At 46.7% G+C, this 25,438-nt stretch overlaps 1 protein-coding gene across 1 annotated transcript; it reads right to left on the bottom strand.

Annotated features, from left to right (window-relative positions):
- Nucleotides 1-154: 154 nt before the first annotated feature.
- Nucleotides 155-22,145, bottom strand: pdgfrb (platelet-derived growth factor receptor, beta polypeptide). Its single transcript, XM_076164938.1, has 23 exons — nt 21,562-22,145; nt 12,965-13,033; nt 12,124-12,447; nt 11,775-12,032; nt 11,092-11,222; nt 10,689-10,854; nt 9,385-9,565; nt 8,931-9,046; nt 8,588-8,711; nt 8,221-8,429; nt 7,990-8,084; nt 7,753-7,885; nt 6,487-6,591; nt 6,016-6,126; nt 4,995-5,154; nt 4,338-4,504; nt 3,738-3,850; nt 3,509-3,631; nt 3,260-3,371; nt 2,527-2,626; nt 2,336-2,441; nt 1,923-2,221; nt 155-1,337 (listed from the first exon to the last, which is right to left on the bottom strand). Exons 2-23 carry the CDS (start codon nt 13,011-13,013, stop codon nt 1,190-1,192), a joined length of 3,330 nt encoding a protein of 1,109 aa, XP_076021053.1. The 5' UTR covers nt 13,014-13,033; nt 21,562-22,145; the 3' UTR covers nt 155-1,189.
- Between the last annotated feature and the right edge of the window lie 3,293 nt (nt 22,146-25,438).

The raw sequence follows: 25,438 nt of genomic DNA, 5'->3' as shown, positions 1-25,438 counted from the left end.
GTGTGTGTGTGTGTGCGTGCGTGCGTGTGTGTGTGTGTGTGTGTGTGTGTGTGTGTGTGTTTGTGTATTTGTGTGTTTGTGTGTGAGGGAGCCCAGGGGGATGATATTCCCCCACTTAGAATGCCTTTATCACAGACTCAAACGAACAAGTATGTGATGATAAAACACATTTATTGTCTCATTTACAACATATAAAATATCACATATAAAAATACATTTGTAAACGTTAAGAGGAGCTTTGGTACCGTAGCTGCGGAACAGTAAATTGTGTGTCAACTGCTATACGGAATGACTGCGTGCTTGTGTTAAATGGTAGGCAGAGTTTGTGTATGAGTGTGTGTGTGTGTGTGTGTGCGAGAGAGAGTGAATATTATACACTGCTATGCAAAAAGGTTAAAGGCATATGTACACAGATACTATCTCCGATTCTCAAAGACAGTAGTAGCCCTTTATCTCAGCAAGCACCAATACCTGATCGCTGCAAGACAACAACACAAACCCCAGTCATACGTGATCCACACAAAGACACACACTGCCATCTTGTGCTAAGGCAGTGATCTGCTGCATTTATAACTTCACATCATCACAGAGATAAGAGCTTGATGTCGCCATTCACTCTCTAAGTCGAACGTTGTCCACGACTCTCATTTGCATACAATTATATGAGTACCTTTATTTATTTACTGTGTTCTTCTAATCCTAATAAAGTGCAAAACTGGCATAGAGCTATGAATTTACCTCGACAAGACAAGTGTTCAGAGTTCACAAAATGACAAAAGGTGATTCATATTATTCGCAAAAATCAAAAATGAAGATTGGAAGGTGTGAGTGAGGAGAAAGCTGTGAAGAAATGACTGTTTAGCTGAAAAGAACCTTCAAAATAAAAGCACAGGCAGATACAACATATTCTATGGGACATCAGGGATAAAAAAGAAAATAAACAGAGGCGAGTAGAGCTCCAACAATAAAGTAGGTGGTAAGTTCATGCTCATATTTTGCACTATTTTCCAGAGGTACTAAGTGTGATACAAAAACAGGGTGAAACCATAAGAGTGCTTAGTGAAGATACAAACATTTCCTTCTCAGTGAAGTTTGCTACATTCTATTTTCATCACGTTCCCTTTTCAGGCATTCCTCTACCAAAAAAAAAAAATCCCCAGAAAATGGATTTGCTATTTTCAGACGGTCTCTACAGGAAGCTGTCCTCGACCTCGGGCGTCCCAGAAAAGCCCAGCAGAGCGTCTCTCTCACTGGTCTCCTCCAATCTGTCCTCCTCCGGAAGTGTGTCTGCCGTGTCCTGAGACATGGAGTCCGTCTCCTCCTCTAGGACCACAGAGCTGCAGAATGAAGAAGAAGAGCGACTGCTTACTGTTTGAGCTTTGTCGTGCAGATGTCATTCGTTCTAAGGAAGGAACTATTTCTCAATGACAGTTTAAGAACCACTGACTGACAAAACTATTTCTAAAGTCACTTCTCATAGGCTCATGTACTTTTTAATAGAATAGTTAGACTAGAATAGAAATGTTGACCTATTGACCTTCCGTGTTGAAGCTTTACACTGAAATGTCACTCAAAAGGACCAGCAGTGCTATTCTGTTTTCTCTCACTAGGGGCTGCTGTTAATCCTGCCTGAGCCAACACCCAAAATCTCCCCAACGCAAAGGCCAAAATCTGTGACCTGCATATATAAACAACCACGCGAAAACCCCCGATCGAGTCCTTAAAGCCAAGATCATATGCCTGCACACAAATATGCAGAAACACAATGTCTATCATGCTGATGTGGCCTTCATAGGAGCATAATACAGCTATTGTCTCAAACATCTGGACGAGTGGGTGTGTGGCAGAGAAGCCAGGTCCTGTTAAGCAGCTATGCTTCATCTTTCCTGCAGCATTTAACACACATGTGAGCACATCTGTACCTTGCAGGGCTTTCCGATGGCACGTCCGTGTCTGTGAAAACTTCCTCTGGTTTGGGGTCTGGGATCGGAATGATGTACTCGTTATATGAGGTGACGCCTTCCTGTGCGTCCGCCTCTTGTCTGAAGGCTCCGGGGCTGGGGTTTGGGTTGTACGGGTCCGGAGGGGCGGAGGGAGCGATGGGGGAGCGAGGGCCGAAGGCTGAGTTGGCGACGGGGAAAGGCGAGGACAGCCTGGGTTTGGTTCGGGCCACGGCGGGGTGGTCGCTCTTCAGGAAGTTGTCGTTGACTTGGCTGTATTTCTGTTGTCAGGGGAGGGATTGTTAATGGATTATTTGAGCAACGTGACACAAAACAATGAGATACTAAGATCAGGAGGGGAAGCTGAGCAGGACTTGATTGAGTAGATGAATCACCTTTTTGTAGCTGTCTGCCAGCATGTTCCCCACACTGTGCACCAGGAAGGAGAACTCAGGTCTCTTCTCAAACTTCTCGTCCCAGCACTTCTTCATGACTTCATAACTGCAGCAAGATCGACACTCATTAGGTTTTCATTTCAGAATATTTCACATCAGTTAAAAACTGCAGTCATGGCGGTGACACTCACACTTCTTCAGAGGCGTGGGTGGGTTTGGTCATCCTGTAGCCTCTCTTCAGCGCGCTGTAGAATAACTCATTCATGGGCAGATCTGGGTACGGGGTCCCTCCTGAGAAAAACGATTTCAAAATCATCTCAAAGCAACTTTTAAAGGTAATTTGACTTAATCCTTGAGATGTTTATCAAATCACTTGTTTTCCAAACTCCAGAGCCCTGATGTCTGATAAACACACAGACTCCTGCTCATCACACACAGAGGCTGGATTGTGTGTTGTCTTTTCAGCACACACACACACTCACCATGGATGTGCTTTGAGCTGTCTATTCAGTTTCACGTTAGCTTCACAAAATCTGGTCAATAGAATCGAAGATTCAAACCCTGACTGTGCCGAATGACATTTAGGCCTCCTATGACCTTTGAACCTTCGCTATGTGCCCCAGACATCTAGAGTCTCCTTTATTATGGAATTATTTGGGGAAAATTAAGTGACGACTGATATATTTCAGTTAGTGAATGACTACTTTGTGTGAAATATTGAGTCTATTTGTCTGCACTTCTATCGCATTCAATTCTGTTCATTGAGTCTTTGTTTGTTTTTACTTTCACCAAAGCAACAAAGCGAGTGACTCTGCAAACCAGTTTAGATTTTATGACCTTTTTGAACTCCTTCTAGCTTTGTGTGTGTGTGTGTGTGTGTGTGTGTGTGTGTGTGTGTGTGTTAGTGCGTGTGTGTGGACTGACCCAGTGTGAAAATCTCCCACAGTAGAATGCCAAATGACCACACGTCGCTCAAGGTGGTGTACAGATTATGGAAGATACTTTCTGGTGCCATCCACTTCAGGGGCAGGAAGGTCTGAAATGAAGGAATGGAGGTGCGTCAGGAAACAGAGAACTTTTTCAGGGCTAAAGAAGGTCAGAAACCTCGTCAACAACAGGCTTATTTGTCTTTATTGTGTCTTTATTGTTTGGTGCGGTGACGGTGAGACTCACGCTGCCTTTGGAGATGTAGTTGGAATCATGCATGATGTCTCTGGCCAGGCCGAAGTCACAGATCTTCACCAGTTTGCCCTCACAGATCAACACGTTTCTGGCAGCCAGGTCACGATGGACGCACTACATCAAACAAAAATCATACACTTCATACACAAACACAGACAGTACACACTTGAATAATATGATTTCCTATTTTATAGTGCAGAATTATGTTTATTATCCCTACATTCTTGGAGGCCAGAAACTCCATGCCCTTTGCCACCTGGTAGCTGAAGCCCAGAAGATCATCGTGGGTCAGAACAGAGGAGTCGCTAATGGCCAAGTCCAGGCTGACAACACCTAAAGTTTGGAGCAAAGCAACAGGAGAAGAAGAGGAGAAGGTGGGGAAACGGCCATGAAAGAAGACTTTGTGTGCTCAGTTTGCTGGATGGGGGAAACTCCCGCTGTCCTGTGACTGCATGGGTGGAAATGAAGCTCATGCCTTTTATATACTGTAACATTTCTCTGTAAATTCTCCCTGCTCTGTGATGAGCGTCAACTGTACTGTACTGTATTTACCGATTTAGCAAACTCAAACAATGAGTCTGTTGAATAAATTGGATGAGTCATACGTTTACAAATTAGGCAATTGCTTGTCTGTCACACATTTAAACAGAGAATTAGCACGGCGTTTGAGTCTCTCTCTATTTTCAACACCAAAACAGGGAGATTATGCACGGTAGGAAGCGTACAGACATGCAGATTATCCTCGCTCACAGCACACACACACACACGCACACACACACACACACACACACACACACACACACACACACACAGATCTAACCTTGTTCCTGATAGAGGTCCTGCTGGTAGGGGGACTCGTACGGGGACGGCTGAATGTCGGCATATTTGATGCTGTCTATCTGCTCCTGCATGGGCACGTAGATTGTTGGCTCATCTTTACTCATGTCCATGTATCCTCCATCGCATTCGCTTCCGAAAGACACGTAGCTGCACAGAAAGAGAGAAAATGAGGAAAATGTGGAACGCAGTAAATTCTGAATACTTCATGGGCCTCTAACACGTGTGTGTGTGTGTGTGTGTGTGTGTGTGTCAAAATGTTGTTGAATGAACCATCCTTGACACTGTATTTTGAAATTGAATGGATGACAGATCCAAATAATAAATGATGTTATATTATCTGATCATGTGATATAATGTAGCATTTTCTGAAATGCCAATGTTGAATGTTGCCATTAGGCCCAACCAATAACACTAAACGCTAAATAGACACCAAATTTATTTCCTTCTACATGGTCCATTTATCTATTTTTACTTTGTTGTCGTAGCCTTTTGTCGCTGTGTTTAACAACATGTCTTGCATATGGGGGGGCCTTGGCTGGGACCTAATGGTATATAGGGGTCTTTATCATGGAACAGTTTGGGATCCCCTGCTCTAACGCATCAAAGTTTGTTCTTTGTTCTTTGTTCTTCTCCTCACCCTTTCCTCTGGCTGAGCGGGGTGCTTCCTCCGGAGACGTCGCAGCCGGGCTCCTCCGGGTTCTTCTCGGCGTGGTACTGCAGGAAGGTGTGCTTGTTCCTGTGCAGGTAGTCCACCAGGTCGCCATAGCGACAATATTCAGTCACCAGGTAGAGAGGACCTGAAGGGTGGAGCAGAAGAAGACGGGTGTCAGGGGAGCGCTCAGGAATTAGGAATTATTTAGGATTATAAATTGGTTTAACATTCAGAAAACTGAATTTTAAGGCCTTGGTTAAGAATTTGTTTGTCATTTTGTATTTTCCAGGCTAAACACACACTTACATTTACCGATCCATTAAATACACACACACACACACACACTGGATGCACTGCTGTTAAATGAATAACAGATATAACAATAAATACATAAGAGAACAAGCGATTAACTACTAAAGCTCAAGTATACAGTAAACAATGGAGGAGACTATTGATCATCTCATTATCGTCTTTTAGTGCCTAGAGTGAAACTAAACAGCATAAATAAAGCAGCATTTCAACCATCATAAACAATACAGTTCTGAATACGAGACGACATCCTCTGTTAGTTATGCTTTGTTTGAATTAAGCATGGAAAATTCCTTCTTTTCATTTATTGTACAACTTTATGTTTTAGATGTTTAGTTGTGTATTCCCGCGATGAGCACAGCTGACTGATATCACAGGGCCACACATTTCCTAGGGGCCCCCATGTGCTGCTGCTTCCTCTATTTGAAAGCGATTACCATGGTGGCGCCTGAGGGACCCTCGTCATCTTAATCCACTGTGCACATTATAGATCAACTTTATAGTTTCGGCTAAAAATACGGCATGAGAATTCTGAGGACGTAAATGTGAATTCTATATCACTTTAGCGTGATTCCTGCTCTGGCTCTGTCCTCAAGCAGCTTCCCACCAGATGACGGTGGGTAAGTGATATGGAGTGCCCGACCTTTGATGTTGATGAGTCACTGTGTGTGTGTGTGTATGTGTTAATGATGCTCACCTTGTTTAGTACAAGCACCCAGCAGGTTTACGATGTTGAGGTGAGGACCGAGGTGACTCATGATCTTCAGCTCTGACATGAGAGCCTGAGTCTCACTTCTCCTGGCTGTGGCTGCATGGAGAGAGAGAGAGAGAGAGAGAGAGAGAGAGAGAGAGAGAGAGAGAGAGAGAGAGAGAGAGAGAGAGAGAGAGAGAGAGAGAGAGAGATGGGGTCAGATGAGCACAGGGGCCACTTTGCCAAACGGCCCATTGAACCGTTGGCTGAAACGTGAAGCAGGCTGGCAACCAAACTAAAGCCCATCAGGGTGCAGCTCACAGCCATATGCTGCTCACACACACACACTGATGTCACAAGAGCTGACAGCCAAGCAGGGGTCTCTACATTTTACACATCAGTAACATGCATCGCCTTTTATTGTGTGTGTGTCGGTGGGTGGTTGTGTGTGTGTGTGTGTTGATTCTTCAGTCTTACATTTCAGCATTTTCACTGCCACCTTTGTGCTGGACTGGGAGTGTGTGAGACCGTACGCAGTTGCCTCGACCACCCTGCCAAAAGCTCCCGATCCAAGAGTGCGACCTGCGGCACAAAGGAGAGCTCTGTCAGAGAGAGCCTGAATAGAGACCCCCCAAAAAATGAAGACACTTTGGATGAATTGTCCTGGTTAGAGTTAAACTGTGGAGCAACACATCCTGTAAGACAAAGGGAAGAAGAAGAAGAGCTTTAAAATGAGGCGATCGTCCAGGGAGAGAGCTCTGCACCTTGTTTAGCATTCTAGGGTGAGCTCAGCACACACACACATGATTCAAACCCCATCAGCACCTAACACACCTGATGGAGACGGAGGCAGCATAATGTTTCTGCTCTCTTATAGAAACAAATGATATGAAAAGGCAGAATGTCAGATTTTGACCACAAAGACCACAAAATGTTTCTTCTTTAACCACAAACTCTAAACCAAAGCAGCTTAGGCTACTTTAATAGACAACAAAGAGGGAAATTGTTATCTATCAGATCTGGTGTTCGCGTCTTTTATAAAGCATCATTTAACGTGACCTCTTCATTGATCATCATGATTGATCGTTTCCTGTTTGCTGCCTTGCGGTTTGTGACGGTTTAGTTTTGGCCGCCGGTTTGTCTGCCGGCTGCCCTGACCTCCCTGTTTCCTGCGCTGGACCACCTGCTCCAGTCTAACCTCAGTCACAGCTTATTAGCTACAGCTGGGATTCAATACACTTCAGTGAAGTGAATGATATCATTGTACAAAAACACACTTAGCAATGGTTCTCAAGCTGTGTGTATTGTCCACTGGTGGAGCTTGAAGCAGGTGATGTCATATTTTAGCACGATTTTTTCTTGCAAATCAATCAAAACAGCTGAATAGAAATGTTGTTACTGTTGCTAATTATTTATAAGCTTGAGTTTCATTGAACAGTATTTGAAGGTTGATAGTTTTAGGTTTTCCTGTGATTTCTGGTGGCTGCTTTGATACTTTGCACCCAAAAGTTGAAGACCGACTGACCTACAATGGGTGTCAAACTAGTTTCACGGAGGACAAATCAAAGCTGGGTTCACTTCCTCCCCTGTGAATGTGTGCTAATGGCTCTGATCAGCTGCTGTATTGTTTTCACTGGGAGGGGAAACCTGCAGCCCGCCGGACATCCGAGGCACACATGGTTCTGACACATGTGACCCCCGCAACGTCATCATCCATATGCTCTTTGTTTAACTTAGTCTCACCCAGCACCAAGTTGTCTCGGGGCATTTCCCAGGCCAGGTCGTACGGCAGGTGGATGGGATCCACGTAGATGTACTCGTGACCGTCCTGGCTCACAGACTCGATCACCTTCCACCTGATCTCATAGCGAGGTTTCTGAGAACACGCAGGAAACAAACACACGCGTGTGAGAGAGGGAACCAGGCGGCGGGAGATGTAGAGCTGAGAAAGAGGCGAATGGAAAGTCACGCCGGTCTCACCTTCCTCCATACGGCGACGAGGATGATGATGGACATGATGATGATGACCACTAAAGCTAGAACAGCAGCCAGGACCGCCACCTGGGAGAAAAGTGCTGCAAAAGGGACAAAAGGAACAAAAGGTTTCCACTGATTATGACTTTGAAACCTTCCATTACTCTGTTCTTTGCTTCTGATATATCACCAAACACACAAGCTACTAAAATTGGACATCTTCATTATGACACCTACTGCTGGAGACCAGTTTGACGTCTCGTCTGTCCAGGCCTCCGTAGTTGCTGGTCTCACACCGGACAGTGACCTGCTGGGGCTTGTGGAAGGTCACCTGACTCTGCACCTGGCTGACTTTACGCGTCTCACTGTAGCTGGTGTTAGTCTGGATGCTGAGGGTCTCTGGCTCTGACATCAGCAGCTGCCAAACTGCCGTCTGGTTGCTACACCTGCAGCAGGACAGGAGGTCAGTCACTGTGGGTCCTCCCTCACACACCGATGCAGAGCGGAGACCAGAATGCACACATTCCCGTGCACAGTCAGCCCCCTAGTGTTGATTGTGTGTCAGTTCAGTAGCAGTGATGACTGAGGGATGTGTGTGACTTACTTGAGCATGCTGTCACAGCTGTACCACTGGATGGTCGGGGTCGGGACCCCCTCAGCTACACAGGTCACCAAGTGTCTCTTTGCAGAGAGGTGGTGGTCAGTCAGGTCTTTAATCTGAGAGGGAACTACACACACGGGGGGCACACAGACATTCATCATTACTGACACGGACACAAACACAGATTTCTGCAACAAAAATATGGAGGTCACATGATCCTGCTCGTGTTTTGTTCCCGTGTTTCCCACTGGTCTGTGTTTTCAGATCAGTAGCCGGGGCTGAAGGCACAAATTCACACGCATACACACACTTCTTTCACACAGTGATCATTTCTACATTCTCTCACCTTGGACCTCCAGATCAAAGATCACTTCCTTTGTGTCGTCTCCGTTGGTGACCAGGACAGTGTAGAGGCCCTTCTGCTCCGTCCTCACCCTCACCAAGGTCAGAATGCTGACATACCTACGGCAGAGGAAAGGTGGTTTAGGGGTTTTGGATGATTTTATCTTTGCAGGGTTCCTTATGTTTCATTTCTGGGGTGTGTTAAGGTGAAAATGTGGTCTTGCATTTGAAACATCTGCACCCTGGCAGGTAATGTTGTGTTTTTAGTTCCAGTGTGATGAATGATGGCGTCTTCCGCTAGAGAGGATTGTGTTTCTCTGTCACGTCCTTATCTGGTGTTGACTGACAAGAGCCCGATGCCTCTGGAGGCGCCACACAATCCTCCACCCCACCCCGCTGATAGGTTAAATGTATCAATATGTTGTTGCCTGGAGCCTCGGGTCAGTCTCACATCTCACCTGGTCTCCTGTTCCTGTCTGGTGACGATGGTTTTGTCTCCCTTGATGGTGGCGCTGTCCTTGCTCCAGCGGACCTGAGGGGGTGGGTAGGCCTCCATCTCCACCCTCAGCTCCACATTCTCATGCAGCCTGGCCGAAACGTTTCGTCTCTCAGCGGGCCGCAGGTCCACGAAGCCTCGCTCTGGGGGAGGAACGTTCAGGAGATCAACCACACTGCGTACATACAGTATCATACCACCAGATCTGCTGCACCACGTCAAAATGCATGTGATGTTGCTTTAGATGCTGAAACCTCAGTGACTAATCTGCACATTAAGTCTGGCTCGCTGGTTAAATATTCATGTCCCTTCTTCACACCGCAGACGAGAAAATGTTCTGCCCTGCTTCTGTCTCACACCCAGGCGGCATTTGTCTTTTCCACTGCGATGTCCAGGAAGCTTTACTACACTGTCCCCGCCTCTCTTTGTGGAGCATGACAGCGTGAGTTATTCAAGGCCCTCATAAACATAACACACCTCAGTGCAGATAGAATAAGCTTTCACAGGCCACAGGTTTTTGTGCTTTCAAATGAGAGGCGACAGAAAGAGAAACAAGAGCTCAAAGTAAAGGAGACTACTATAATACTTTCCTCTGTATTAGCAACTTTGTGAAGTTTAGATGACAACAAAATCTACACAATTGCAGCTTTTTGCAGAGTGTTTCCAGCTGTTTGGAGCCACAATGAGTCTTTAAATCGCTGCTGGACACGAGGGACCATCTGAAAATAGCATTTAAACACTGTAGACAGATGTAGGCATCCTATTTAATAGGTGAAAGTAATTTCACACGGTCCCTTGCAGACAGAGTTAGGGAACATGCGGGAGGTCTTATCATTTTACATTGTAACACGCGGAGATCGCGGAAGACGTTTCTGTGCGATATGGGTCCTTCACACCCTCTTGACTTGTTACACTATAGAGGTCAAAGGTCAGACACACAAACACTTTGCCTGGTTTGCCTGGAGACAGTTTTGTTCAAATCTTAAAATAGAGTTACCCCCTTTTGTTTTGAAAGCTCTCATTCAGGCGTTGCTGCCGTGTCAAAGGTTTACTTCACACTAAACACACACGTTTACGTTCACGCCGATGAAACATTGAACAGAAATAAATAAGGCAGATTTTCATTTCCCTCACCTTGACTTGGGAAGGTTTATATAATAAGCAGTCTCCTCTCTGTTCGGGGGAAAACAATAATAATCTACCCGGGCGCTCGTTTGTTTGACTTTTTCTGTGCGTGTGTGTGTGTAAGTGTGTGTGCAGTCTAACCGAGCACAGTGATGTTGACGCTGGCGGAGGCGCGCTGGTCTAGAACGCCTTCGTGCACATGGCAGACAAAGTTTCCACTGTGGGCTCGCTTGGCGTGAGAGAAGATGAGGCAGGAACGCATGCTCATGGCGGACAGGACGTCGGTCAGTGGCTCCACATCGTCAAGCTTGAGACACAGAGAAAGAGTAATGGGTGACGAGTGATAATGCTCCAGAAATAAACTCTAAAGATGATTTTTCCACATTGAAGCAGTGATTAGTACAATAGCAACAACATGGAGGATCAAAAAAACGAGGTGTGTCTCTACATCTTGTTGTAATTTGGGCTGGGTCCAGAGGCCTGGGAGCGATCTGTGCAGGGGGAAACGAACACAAGCTCTTGTTCTGCTCCTCCTCCCACTCACCTCACTGTTGGGGTAATCCCAGGAGAAATACACGAGCTGCACTCCATGCACCGTGCAGTTCACTGTCAGCTCTTCGCCCTGCTTCAGGACCGTCTTGGACGCGTTGATGTAGGCGTCGATGGTCTCCGGGGCTGAGGAGGGAAGGAGGGAAGAGGTATAGCTGCTTAAGCTTAAACTTGTAAACTCTATTTTCTCATTATCTAATGATTGACAGACGGTTTGGCTCCTGTAGCGCCATCAAATCTCTCCTTGTGCACAGTTTTCAGCTGTTTACACACGCACACCTGTGGGTCCAAACTCCAAATGTACCTCATTGTCTCCTACTGAATATTTTGCGCACACACACACGCACGCACACACACACACTGCAGCAGAGTTTTCCAGAGTTATAGGGTTGTGCATGACTTAAGAGATTACAGGAAATGAATGTACATGTGGACCCAGAGGGGAATACGTTGGCTTCACAGTGAGGTGATGCTGCATGAACCATTAGAGGAAACGCAATAAAAATTCTATCGGTTTTTATTGGACTTTAAAACACTCCTCCTATTAAATTTAAACAGCTTGGGTGTCGGCTCAGACTGAATTAAAGGGCCAAACTCTCTGTGCCACACGTGGAAGTGAGTATATAACGACTAATTAACTAGTTAACCCTAAATAAAGCCTTAACCCCAAACACCTACCGACGATGCTGAAGACGTAGAAGGCCTGCGACTCCTTCACCTCCCCGTTCAGCTCTCCGCGACACACGTAGGTCCTGTCCTCCAGCGGTGCCTTGTACCCCTCGCTGGGGTCGTAGACTCCCTTGAGCGGCGTGTCGGTGTCCTTCTCCACCAGGGTGACGTTGATGCTGGGGTTGGTGACCACGCAGGGGACGGTGCCTTCCTCGCTGGTCTTCGTCACCATGCCGTGGGAGCTCTCGATGAACCACACATCAGGGTCTGAGGACAGAGAGGCAAGATAGCATCAGATTCATGATGATGCATGAGGTTTGGACTTCATCAGGTAAAGGTACAGGTCATTGATCGGCACCTGGGACAAAGACTGCGACTTCTTTCATGTCTCCAGGGTGCTCCTCTGTGCAGCGATACACCCCCGTGTGCTTCCAGGTCACGCTCCAAAGGGTCAAAGTGCTGGATGAATCGCCGTTTTGCACAATCTCGTAGTTCTGCCCGGTGAAGGGGTTTTGGATCTGCTCCACCTGGAAGTACGGCACGTCTTCCTTCTTAAACTCCCAGGTGGTCGGACCGGAGCCAGAGCAGGTGAGGCTGAGGGACGAGCCCACTGCCAGGACGAACTCTCTGTCCCCGGGTGTGATCTCCACACAGCTCAGCCCGGGGAGGAGATACAGAAGAGCTGCAGGAGGGAAAAGGTCACGGTGGAGGTCAAACTCACAGCAGCATGAGGCCAAAGGTTAAATCAACAATACAAGCCAGATCCTGTTCTGCCGCTACACGATGAAGGATGTGAGGCGTCTGGAGCGACTAAGTGGAAGGATAATGAAGCTTTTGAGTGAGAGATGTGTCACTTTGAATACATCAGAGGATTGCGTAATCTCACAAACCAATGAATGCTAACAAATGATCCTATTTTGTTAAGACTCAACTCTTATCATTAATGATTCATCTAAATAGTTGCACAGATTTGCTGCATTTAGTTGCTATGGTAACCATATTAATGAAATTTAAAAAATCACTGTCGCAAATATCTGAACTATAAAACAGAATGAATAAAAATTTAAACAACACGATAAAAAACTCAAAACTGGAAAAAAGTTATTGCAAACTATTGAAAGATTTTTGAAGCATGCAGTTTCCCTTCACACATCAGTTACAAACGCTGATCTCGCTGTTGCTGGCGGTCGACCTCTCACCTGTGAGTGTGACGGTGAGATGAAGCGTGGACGCTGTCACGCTCGTCATGCTGGAGCCTCCAAAACACTCTGCAAACACACACACACACCATCATATTCATTTCCTGCTTAAACTCTATGAATCCCTTAAAAGGATGTTTACCTCCTCAAATCCATGAGTGCAGATCAATCCGTCCACAATGATTCTAATAAAATTCCAGAGCAGAAACCAAAACAACTTTGCAAATGTCTTCACCCTATTTGCAATCTAGAGTCAACAACCTAAATGGCTGGTGTGTGAGGGAGCGTTGAACCTTGAGGACTCTGAACATCTCATTAACATCTTTCCATATGAGATAAGCGTTCATATCATGATGGATGAGTCCCGGTGCAGCAGGTCAAGAGAGATTTGACAAAATAAATCACTTTGTGTCTGAGCTAATCTGCTTCCAGTTAAAGGAAATTACACATAAAACAAATAATCTAACAAATAATGCATTTGTGGAGAAAGCCGTCTTCCTCCAATGCACAACTGGAGGTGTTTGACGCCTCGCTGCACCCGGACAGAGCCGCAATGTCCTCTAACAAACGGGTCAGTGTGTGTGTGTGTGTGCCGCTCTGCAACACGCTCACTGGCAACAATACGGCGTCCAAGCCGTTCTAGCGTCCTGCTGGGTCCATTAATTGGTTTCGGTGTAAACAAAAAGTGAAAATGAGGGTGGTGGCAAAAGCCGCAGACACAGGAGCGTATTTGGAGTTTTGAACGGTTGCTTTGGCTTAATAAACCTGGAGGCAAGGGTGATTCATGTTCGGTGCACAACACTGACCAGCACAGACCCTGAAACCTTCTAATTTCTCTGTATGCAGAAAGATTGAAGAGGGGTGGGCTCATTTGTTGTTCTGGTTGGGGTGGAGGGTGTGTGTGTGTGTGTGTGTGTGTGTGTTGGGGGGGGGGGTTCAGGGGGTGCAGCATGCGGACGTCTGGAACCAGTTAAGGACAGATCACAGGCCTGTAAGCAAGAGGGTGGGAAAGAGAGAGAGGGCGGAAGAAGGAGCCTTGGGAAGAGCGAGGGTGGAGGAGGAAGAGAGGGAGGGATCCTTGGAGGGAGCCTGTGGAAAAAATTGTGAAATGTATCTGCTGCAATCTTTAACACTCTGAAATGTTTTCACTCCATAATTCACTCCAGTTGTCCTGTCTTTTCTATTTTAAGAGCTTGGACCGTGTTCGCTCTGTTATTGAACACAGGTTTAAAAAGTTTCTCCGCGTCATCTTCAATCACCAAAAGGGCCGAAAGACTAAAATGTGTGTTTCCAGACACGAGAGATCAATGACCTGGTTATTGCCGCAGTCGTAATGAGGGACCAAACGTCCAGTGACTCACACCAGCCCAGTTACTCAGACCAGATACACCATGTCTCCCTAAATCAAACGCCTCTGGCACTTCCGCTCCCAAAACGAAAAAGCTCTTGAGTTGCTCCAAAAACATGACTGGTCCATTTCCTCCCCCGCCTGCTGGTTCCAATAAAATAAAAAAAAGCGGTGAAGGAGAGCAAGTGTGCGAGAGAGAGAGAGGGAGAGAGGGAGAGAGAGAGAGAGAGAGAGAGAGAGAGAGACACTTCATACTACAGGCACACGCTGTATTACACCCCCATCCCTCCATCGTTTACCCACCTCCTACACACACACACACACACACACACACACACTCACACACACACACACACACACACACACACACACAAACAAACCCCCCCTCCTCTTCTCCCCCTTGTTGTCACTCGTGTCTGCGTACAGTTCACGTTCCCACAGTATTCCTCTGAAACTTTCCCAGGACCGCTGATACACTTGGGACCAAGCTGGTGACGACGGCGGGAGCAGAGGGGTCACCACGTCTACCCCACCCCCGACACACACACACACGCACGCACACACGCACAGAACACTGGGCCCAATCACCATCCAGTGAGGAAGCCATACATCAACGCTCATGAGCAGTGTGTCTATGATGACAACAGGGCGACACTCTGTGGCTTGTGTCGGTTAAAAAAGAAACAAATCTAAAAGTGTTACAAGTCAACTGGCTGTGTCAGAATCCGGCTGCTGCAGGGATCGGATCGCTTTACATCTCAGATCCAAACCGCAAGAAAACAACCTCGTTCGACAAGAATGTAGGTGTGTTCAGATCTTATTGTGAGTCTCTGTAAGGGGACGGAAAAATAATGTTTGGCTTCTGCAACACGATGAGGTTTAATGTTGACTGTTGGGGCGGTGGGGAACTCTGAAGTGAGGCCTTCTGACACTCCAAAAGGGATGAAACGTCTAAAGATAAGAGCGCCAAAATAAAGCCCTGTTTGGAGAGTTGACGCTCTGCAGGCGGCGGTGCGTTCAGGGTGCGAGCCTGCAGTGAGGAAGAGACACTTGTAGCTCTAACGGTCCGTCCAACACAGAGCTGCTGACGTGCTAATCTCTGCCCTCTCAGGTCCTAAAAAGAAGGGAGCAGGCTGCGTTATGAAGCGTTTAAGAGGGTCAGGACATTGGCAGGACCTTCTTCAACAATGAAAGCCCAGAGAATCTGCCAAGAATAACTGGCAGCATCTCAGCGGCCTTTGAATGAAAACACTTAGCAGCAGTTTGACCCCTGAGGGACGGAGATGCTCTGTGATGTACAAACAAACTGCTGTCGAAATGTGCTTTGGGATAAATTAACGTCTTTGTGTGTGTGTGTGTATGTGTTTGTGTGTGTGTGTGTGTGTGTGCGTGTTTGTGCGTGCGTGCCCCCACAACTCCTTCCACCTGAGAACATCCGAATGTGTCGAGTGATGTAGCGATAATCGATAATGTATTGTAATTGCTGGTATTTCCTATTTTATCCATATCATATCCCACCAGTAGGAGGTGCTGTAGAGACATGTTTTCTTTACATTCATGTTCAAATGTATTGTACTGATTTCAACACATTCTACAAAACTTTGCCTTAAAGGGGAAACATCGTTCAGTATTTGCAAACAATGTCTGAAGGCGTTTGCAGCTGGTGCAAACTGAGGGGAACTGACTTCTATGACATCAGGAGAGTTACTTTAGATTGGTGTGTGTGTCCACGAGAAGTAACCAAAGCCATTTCTAGAAGATGGCTGGAATGAATTCACTTACATTGTGGTTTATTGTTTTAAATCTTCTCCTTTCCCACACTGAACGCTCACGTCTCACAAAAACAGTTAACTTTAGTGACTTCCCTGTAATCACCATGAGGGAGACAGTGTGACCCCTCCCCCCCTCCGCCTTATGGGCTTACCAGGGATGCTGGGAATCTGGTGGCTGATTGACCTCTTCAAGTTTTCATAAACAAGCCTGTTACACTCAAAGTGTCACCAGCTAACGAGGAAGAATGCTAAATTCAGCCACGGCGGGATGCACGCAGCCCACGCACAGCTCGAGTGTGTAAACTCACGTCCCTCAGGAGCCTGTAATCCCACATCTGGGATTATCTATACATACTGGAGCTCCGTGCTTCATTTAAACATCTGGCAATGATGTAGCTGTCCGTGATGAAGTGGGAACTGCTTCCCGAAACACATTTTTAGCCAAGCGTGCGTCCCAAGGGGGGAGGAGGGGGGAGAGGGGGGGGGGGGGGGGGGGGGTTGCATTTGGAAAAAGACAAAAAAAAAGATTCAATAATAAAAGAGAGAAAGATGTCCAAAAAAAATCTCCCCAAGTGCAGCTGGAGAGCTCTGACATCCTGTATTGGGAAATGGCGCGGCCGTGTGTGGGTGTGAGCTCGTGATGCATGTATGATACAGCAGACCAGCACCGCCACCCAGCAGACGCCACAATGAGTAGACCGCTGCACTCACACAAAGGGAAGAGAGAAGATGAATGACTGGAAATTAGAAATGATGAAAACAAAAGCAAAAACAAAAGATCACAAGAACGCGACCGATGACAAACCGTCAACACACCGCAAGAACACACGCAATCACCAGACGGGACAGAGAGCAGGACAGAGAGAAGACAAACACCACATCAGAGCATCAGGGCTCAGTCTGACAGCACACACACACCACACACACACACACACACACAAACGCACACAAAGCTGTTTACTCTGCTGATGATGCAGGACTTTGTGTGCAAAACAAACATCTCTCGGAGTAAGTGGTCATTGCTTTCCAATGCAAACAATTATAGCTCAGATAAGACGCATTACAGACCACCACAGACACTGAGAGCGTTATTAGGACACATTATCACAAGAATGGCTACAGAATAAACGCACACACCGCACTCGTCATCACTTTTAACTTGTTTTGAAGGAAGTTGTGCTTTCGCGATGTGTTGCAGGATGGCTGGGACTTTGGCATGCTGTGTGGGAAAAAAATGACCCAGTGTGTCTTTGTTAAAACATGCCTCTGTTTTTATCACTCGCCTTGGACAGACATCCCCCCCCCCCTAACCTGACCCCCACCACCCCAGCCCTGAGAGAAACCTTCTGGTCCCCTCTGCAGCAGACCCACGATGCATGACTCCCAAAAAAAAGAGACACCCCGGGGGCCCCACATGTCCAAGTTTGAGCGATGCACATGCACAACGGCGAGCTGTGATTGTAAGTGATAACCGAGGAGCTGGCGAGCAGAAGGTGAGCTCAGCTGGGACGGCACACATGGATCACCAACACGCTGACAGTATGTGCGAGTTAGTATAAGCAGGAAATGCTTAAGTGCTCCGTCTCTGTTTGATAAGGATCCATCTCTCAGCCCGGGAGCAAAGACAGCTCAACTCTGACTTTGTGGGACCCAATTTAACACGGAGAAAAACACTCTTTGACGTTTTGTTGAATCGGTTCTATGTCACGTTTTTGGCATCAACAGATACTTCCACCACCAAAATACTGGAAAATTAAAATATATATACAACCGCAACCACTAAGATGCCTCACATAGTTTCTCACTGCAAACATTTCTGTGGGAGAATGATGTGCGAGTCTCTGATGATGAAGACGACTCGACTTTGCAGATTAAGGGTTCTTGAAGCCCAAAGAAGCCATCAGAACTTTGCATCATCAGCCTTATGTTTACCAAACCTGCTCCCCTCAACCCTCTCACATCACCTCGGCCACCGAAGCCTCTCCTGCTGAGCCACCATGTGTGAAGGAAACTACAGAGTTTGAGGTTTTGCTCCTTTCAAACAGAGCCGTAAATGCTGTTTGTAGCCGGACGGAAAAAACTACTTCAGGGTACAACTGATGTTTGTAGAAGGACTTACATGTGGTGAGTGTTTGATATTAGTTTAATGATGTCATTTTCTACTCATTAGGGGACGCAAATGAGTGAAGAGAAGTCGAGAAATCAAAGTGAACCTGTTTCTGTTAAAACAAGCAGCTGCGTCTTTAAGTGACATTGGAGTAAATGTTCCCCTCCGGCAGTAAATCTTTGTTGTTACGACTGAAGCTGTGTGTGTGTGTGTGTGTGTGTGTGTGCTGTGGAAAGTCATCCAAAACCTTCATCAGAACAAGTGAGCAACAGGTATACACGCAGATTGTAACAGTCGCAGCTCACTCGGAATAAATGAATATCAGATCAGTCACACACACACACACCCTCCTCCTTCCACTTCCTGCGCACCATCCACACAGAGAAATAGAGGACGCCTACACACACTTCCAGGCCAAAGCAAGAAGTAGAAACAGCTGAATTCAATTAAGACTAACTGGCTTTGAATTCCGCTCGTCTTCCATGGCGGCTTCCCAAAGAACAACAATGTGGGGAAGGGAGAGGAAGAGAGAGGGAGAAGTTCTGAATCTGTCTAATCAGTGAGAATATTTCTTCACTTTTGGCGAATTAGCAAACTATTTCTCAGATTATGGAGTTAACTGACGCCAGAGTCGCTGTCTGCATTTCATTTCCGTCCCTCTGTGGGTGACGGCGGTCGTAAACGAGAGGAAACGCCGCAGACGTGTCCCATATCAATGAACGTCAAGCGGAACCTCGCAAATGTGACCCGACGACTGTGCAAGCAGCTCGTGACCTCAAAAAGTCTGAATTTGCGTGTATTTTGTGGAATATTCTTATCTGAGTCATGCAACAGGCTGTTTTCCTTTGTCGCGCTGCTCTCTATCACCAAATCCAGCATGTTGTATTTGGACTCAGGACAGCTCCGAGATAAAGCCAGAAAGAATGCTGATTAATCTGAACCAGGCCAAAACCTCCTGTAGTCTTCTGCAATAATAAGTCCTGCTGTGAACGCATCAACACACTGCTTCATGCATCACAGCACCCTTCTGATGTGACACCCAGGTTAGACTCAGCGTTCATCCTGTGAGAGTGACACACCGACTTCCTTTACAAACTTCATCGTTCCGTGTTGTGTATTTCTCCTCCACTCGCTGGAGATAGGATGCAGCTGCCTGTCATCAGGACTGTGTGTGTGTGTCTGTTTGTGTGTGTGGGTGGAAGTGAAGTAAGGAAGAAGAGAGGGGGAGGAGGGGAGAGAGGACAGATGGAAGAGCAGCCATACAGGATGCTCCACTGCAGCATCACTTAGTGCTCTTTCGTCCAAAGCTATGATGACTCAAATGAGTGTCTTAAGTACAGCGATAAAGAAGCAGCGCCGTATAGGAGGGTAAAGACTGAGAGCCATGCAGAGGAAACTCCAGCTCACTCCAAAGGTATGAGTGATGAATTATGAATCACTCAATAAGTGACCACCACAACACGAGTCAGAGAACAGATATGTAAACATTCCAGGCTGAGACCCCCCTCCTTATCAATATCTTCCCTCTTTTAAGCAGAAACTATACTTTATCATCTCCCTCTTCCTCTTCAGTGCAAAGATGCTGGACAGCAGCTGTGTTTTCAGTTCATTCCCAAGAGGGGACACAATGGGATCAACGTGTTTCAACCCTCCAAGCTGAAACAGTTACAGATCGGTGCTCTGTGTCCCAGATGAGCCCGTTCAGACTGCTGGCATGTTTTCTGCATGGTCATAATGTGAAGCACATTTTCTCGGAGCGGCTGGCATTCAGAGAGCCCGGAGAGCCAGGAAACAGCTGATGACGAAGGATTAGGTCTGGGCCAGGGGAACGGAGCCGACAGAGCAGCGCTGTGCCGGGGCCCTGAGAGTGGAGCCGCTCTGCAGCACATACCAGCAGCCTGACGCACAAACCCCAGAAATCCCCAGCAGTCAGAAGACAAATGAATCTTGGCAATGTTTTACAAATCCCAGCTTTAAAGGTTGGTCCGAGTATATGCAATGAAGAGCTATGATCCTGCTGATGGTACAACTATGACATGAATGCAATTTTCCAACAGCTCTTTGGCAAAGCCTTCACCGAAATAACCACAGAGCGACCCGGCGAGGATCACAAACTTCAAAAGGAGGCGATTAACCCAAGACGAGGAGAGGAACAGACTCAAAACACATGCCAACACTGTTTTGATTACAGGAGATCATCTGTTAAGAAGATGCTGAGTGATATATATATGCATGTGTGTTTACAGAGCGGTGACGCAGCAGAGAGGAACGCGTTCAGGTGCAGAACGCATGCAGGGTTAGAGAGGAAGGACCTGCATACCACATGTGCCTCTGCCATGAAATAGCTCACATTGCTATAATGTAACTCATCCCAGGTACTAAAGCCTTCTGTTGAGATAAATGTCTGGAGATGATTCAAGCGTCTGTTTGTGTCTGCGGAGAAGACGACAGAGTCCTGGCTTTACTCTTAGAAGGAGCGACCCAGACGCTGAGCTGTAAATCCTGGGGTAGACAAGCTGGTTTCTTTACGGTTATCACTTAAAGGAGATCGATCATCGGCTGAAGAGGATGCTGACCGATGGCGACTGATGCCTGGTCTGATATTCCCCCGACGCAGACGTGGCCTCTATATGGGCATCTCTGTCTCGCCACGCAGAGGAGATTGATTGTGTCGGGGTCATTCGGAAAAAGGAGGAAAGAGACGGATGGTTGGGTGGCGGGGACCGACGGTTCACCCAGGGTGACTGAAGAGGGCTGTACAAACAACCCCTTTAGCAGTGAAGCACAAAGTGGAGAGCATACAAACAGCTTGTGTTGTAAAGCCCAGTGTGTGTGTGTGTGTGTGTGTGTGTGTGTGTGTGTGTGTGTGTGTGTGTGTGTGTGTCTGAAACCCTGGGATACCTTGTCAAACGTATTCACTCAGCGAGAAGGTAAACACAGTCAGAAAGCTGTGTGTGCACAGAGATGCACGTCATTGTGGTCTGATGTAAAGGACAACTGGAGTCATGTTGATGTTTCAACAGGTTGCACACACACTCTTTCACATTGTAACGCCCGATGTGCACACACTCAAGAATGCAAGAAACACAAACCGCCAACTTAGACATGTTGACATCCCAGCAATTCCAATCTGATCATCGCATCGACTGAGAGCTGTCTGTCGATGAAACAGCGTTGTGAGGATGAGGACACCAACTCTGTGACCAACTGCTGTGAAATGGAATCAGTCACAGCGAAGCTCAGCAGGGAGAATAAGTGAACATCACCACCTTCTACAGAACATCTTCACTTTCTGCCAACAGCTGCCAACAGCCGGCACGACTAAAAGTTAAATCCTTGACAGTGACAGAGGAGTAAGAACCTTGCTTACCTTCAGTGTTTCCCCACAAGCTTAGACTCTCAGTCTCTCAGCCCGAGTGTGAGTGAGAGAGTGAGTGAGTGAGTGAGTGTGTGTGTGTGGTGTCCTCCTCTCTCTCCTCCTGCTCCTCGTCTGTGTGGCGAGTTTGCTGGCCAGCGGTCAGTCTCCGTCCTGAAAGCAGAGGAGAGTTTTCCAGTCAGCTCTCTCTCTCTCCCTCTCTCTCTCTCTCTCTCTCTCTCTCTCTCTCTCTCTCTCTCCCTGCAGGGTGCCGCTGCTTCAGATGTATAGATCCCCTCAGATGTTCCGGGTCTGAGGGCTGCGAGGTTAATCTGCCGAGTCCCTGGAGTCCACCGGAGGAGGTACTGCTCCGATCCTGGCTGTTTGTTTAGTCAAATGGCAGCACCATGGGGTCTCCTCTCCTCCTCTCTCACTCTGGATACAGCCCTGCCCACTGCTCCCAAAAAGTTCTGTAAGTTAAAAAAAAGGTGTTCCCGGTGGATACAAACACACACACATACGCACACACACGCTCTTGTCCTGATTCACACAGGAGGAGAGAGAGAGCGGTCCGGCCCTCTTGCAACAAGAGTAGGAGTGGAGCAGGAGGGAGAGAAGGGAGGGAGAATCGTGAAGAGGAGCTGAGCCAAAGCAAGAGAGGGAAGTTTAAAAAGAAAAAGAGAGAGAAAAAAAACAAGGAATGAACTGAGAGAGAAGAAAGAGAGAAAGCACAGATCGAGTTCTGTTTGTTGTTCTGAGGTAGCAGCCGAGCGGTCCCAGGACGGGGTGATTTGTTTATGAATGGAGTGGCCGGCAAACTGGAGGTGTAGCCAAGCTGAGCCAGCCGACGCTCCTGGCAACTGCAATCTGGACCGCGTCTAACCCTCAGTAAGAACAAACAACAACAAACACAATCAAAAAGGAAGAGAAGAGAGAGAGCGAGAGAGAGAGAGAGAGAGGGAGAGAGAGAGAGAGAGAGAGAGAGAGAGAGAGAGAGAGAGAGAGAGAGAGAGAGTGATGGAGGGGTCCGGGATAAAAGAGCTTCTTGGCACAGCTGAGTGGTGGCCTGCTTTGGAAACAAACACGGAAGTCTCAGTTTGTCAGGATAATAACTTCGTCTTGCGTAACAGGTCTGCAGCGTCACGTGTGATCGAGGTGAAAACACAGATGAGATACTTTGCGTCTGAATCTCCTCTTCACACCTCATATCTGCGTTTCAGCTCTTTTCTTCCGTGGCCTCTTTCTCTTGTTTTGGCACACGCAGAATAACACAACACCTCCTCCTCTCCTGACCTCCTTCTGTCCTTCTTTCTCTCTCCCTCTCGCTCTTTCAGTCGCTCTCTTTCAAACACACACACACACTCACACACATACACACCATGCGAATATCTGTTTCCAATCTTGGCCCTCTTTCTAATTTCTTCCTTTCCCAGGATATGAGCGGATGGCTTGAAATTCATAACGTAACCCTGCAGCTGACTAAGGCCTTTTCTCTCTAACAAGGGGTTTGGGGGTTTGGGGAAGGGGGCCAGGGGGCAGGGGGGGTAAATTGGACAGTAACCATGTTCTCCTCTAATTGTGAGGGTAAATCTAAAGGCCCGGCGCAGTAATTAGAGAGCCAGTGGAACCCTGCTTATGAGACAGGAGGGGGACAAACCTCCCACCTCACTGAGGCCTGTTTAACTCTATCAGCATCACACTGCCCCCTCTCCCCCTCCCTCTCTCCTCCCCATGAATTTCAAATCCATAAACTCGACCTCTGGGACTTTTAAATCACCATCTAAATGCAAAAAAAAAAGCCCTAATAAGCAACATGTGATAATGCAACAATGATCTAATACAGACACGTGCGGCTCTTCATCAGCTGGTGATATGACACTCTCTCTCTCTCCCTCTCTAAACATCCTGCAGCAGCCCACGCCTCTCTGGGGACACACTAATGGAAATGTTTACTGTTTAAGAATACAAAGGCAGTCTGGGGAGAAGTTTGCATTTTATGATGATCTATAATTTTCTATGGGCCGATGTTAAAACGACAAAGAATCAGAGTGGTAGAGAAAAGAGAAAACAAGTGAGTATCTATTGCTTTAGCTGCCCACAACAGAGTGGCAAACCACTTAACAAACTGGACTAACAAACCATTCTTCTCCCACAATGCCCGGCCTATTCAGCCTATCGGGGCAGCAAATGGGCACTTTCTCTCACCGCTGATCTGGATTGTTGCCATGGCTGCAGTGCAATGTGAAGCCACCCAACATACTGGTGTGGTGTGTTTTTGTTTCAGTGGGTTTCAGATATAGCAAGAGGTTATCTGTGTGTCCCTGACAGCACAGGGGCCCTTTGAGAGAGAGAGGGAGAGAGAGAGCGGTACGGAGAGAGAGAGCAGTAGAGGCAGGAAACACAGGGGTCTGCGGCCCGGACCTGGAGTTGAACCAACATCACCTCTGATAGATGAAGATGGATGAAGCCATAAAGTGTCAAAATAATCTGGGTTCAGATCCATTATGAGATCTGCTCAAATCCCAGTGGATGCACGGCAAGACCCCCGACCCCTGTGACCCCGGGTGGGATAAGCAGGTACAGAAAAATGAACGGAGCACTGATAAAAGATTTGAATTAGAGGCTCCACAAGAGTTGATTCATCTGGTGTTGTTCAGGCCCGAACCTGAAACTGAGCCAGAGCAGCAGCGGGACACCTAATGAATCTGAATGATGTTACAATTCGGTCATTTCCAACATTTAATACTGTTGCTGCTGCTAATGAAATTCATAATGATTCATTAAAGTGTCTGTTCACTGAAATCACAACACATAAATATATGTGAAGCTATGAGAGCAACAACAACAACAACAACAACAATGAAAACTCTGAAACTGTATCAATATCATATTTATCGCACCAATTATTATATTAAATTAATTTTCACCAGTGCAGTCAAATCTTTGGCACAGCAACACTGTAATTATTTGGTATCACAAACACCCTCCATGCACTGTGTGTGTGTCTAAGTCTAAGAGGCAGCTTGACTGTGGAAGATGAAAGCTTTGGGTTAGTCTGGGCACCTACAGCAGCTTATTACACACTGTTTCTAACACATGTGAGCGCTTAGAAGTGGTTTTAAAAAAAAGGATCCAAGCCTCTTATTAACTTTCCTAAGATACAACGACAAGGAGACCGATGGAGACGTTGTTTACGCTACACTGTTTAAAGGGAATGTCTATACATGGATCATTCGCTAGACTCCTCATTTGGATAAATGTTGGAGATTTATAACCGTCTAAAAAAGGACAGGTTCTTATTTTTGGCACGCAGCAGCTTGGAATCACCACCAACCTCTAGTTAGCTAGAAACATCTATTATGAGCATGACGGCTCGTTATTTTAGTGCCAGTTTAAGGCTCGGAGACAGTTGTCATTAATGCGTGCTGGCCATGACGTGTATGTGTGTGTGTGTGTGTGTGTGTGTGATGTAGTGCTGATGGTTCTGTTGCCCTAAAGTTCATTCCTGCAGCGTTTTCACCTCCATTAACATCAGTCTGGACCTTGCGAGCAGCTGACAGCTTCTTAATGGAAGTTCTGACCAAGCTGCAATATGAATGTTTTATGAATGCTTGGGAAGACACAAGCTTGATAAGTGGAATATACTGTATATGAAAATTCTGAATACGTCAGCTAGAACAGAATCTGATGCCGGTCCAAAGGCAGCAGCAGCCGCGATGAAGGACAAACTTCACTATTATGCCTGTGAATGTTATTAAGGAATAGGCAGGTCTGTGTGTGTACAGCTTGTTGACCTGGTTAATTATCTGCCAATTATTTGCTGCCCTCTTGTGGTTGATGTAGGCGGTACAATGGATAATAAACTGTGAAGATACAATTTATGACTTTACTC

Source organism: Genypterus blacodes, unplaced genomic scaffold, assembly GCF_046128005.1.
Source record: "Genypterus blacodes isolate CSIRO-AG114 ecotype Tasmania unplaced genomic scaffold, CSIRO-AGI_Gbla_v1 ptg000139l_1, whole genome shotgun sequence".
Taxonomy (NCBI): Eukaryota; Metazoa; Chordata; class Actinopteri; order Ophidiiformes; family Ophidiidae; genus Genypterus; species Genypterus blacodes.
The sequence above is the reverse complement of the archived record's forward strand: the minus strand, read 5'-3'. Positions and strand labels throughout refer to the sequence as shown.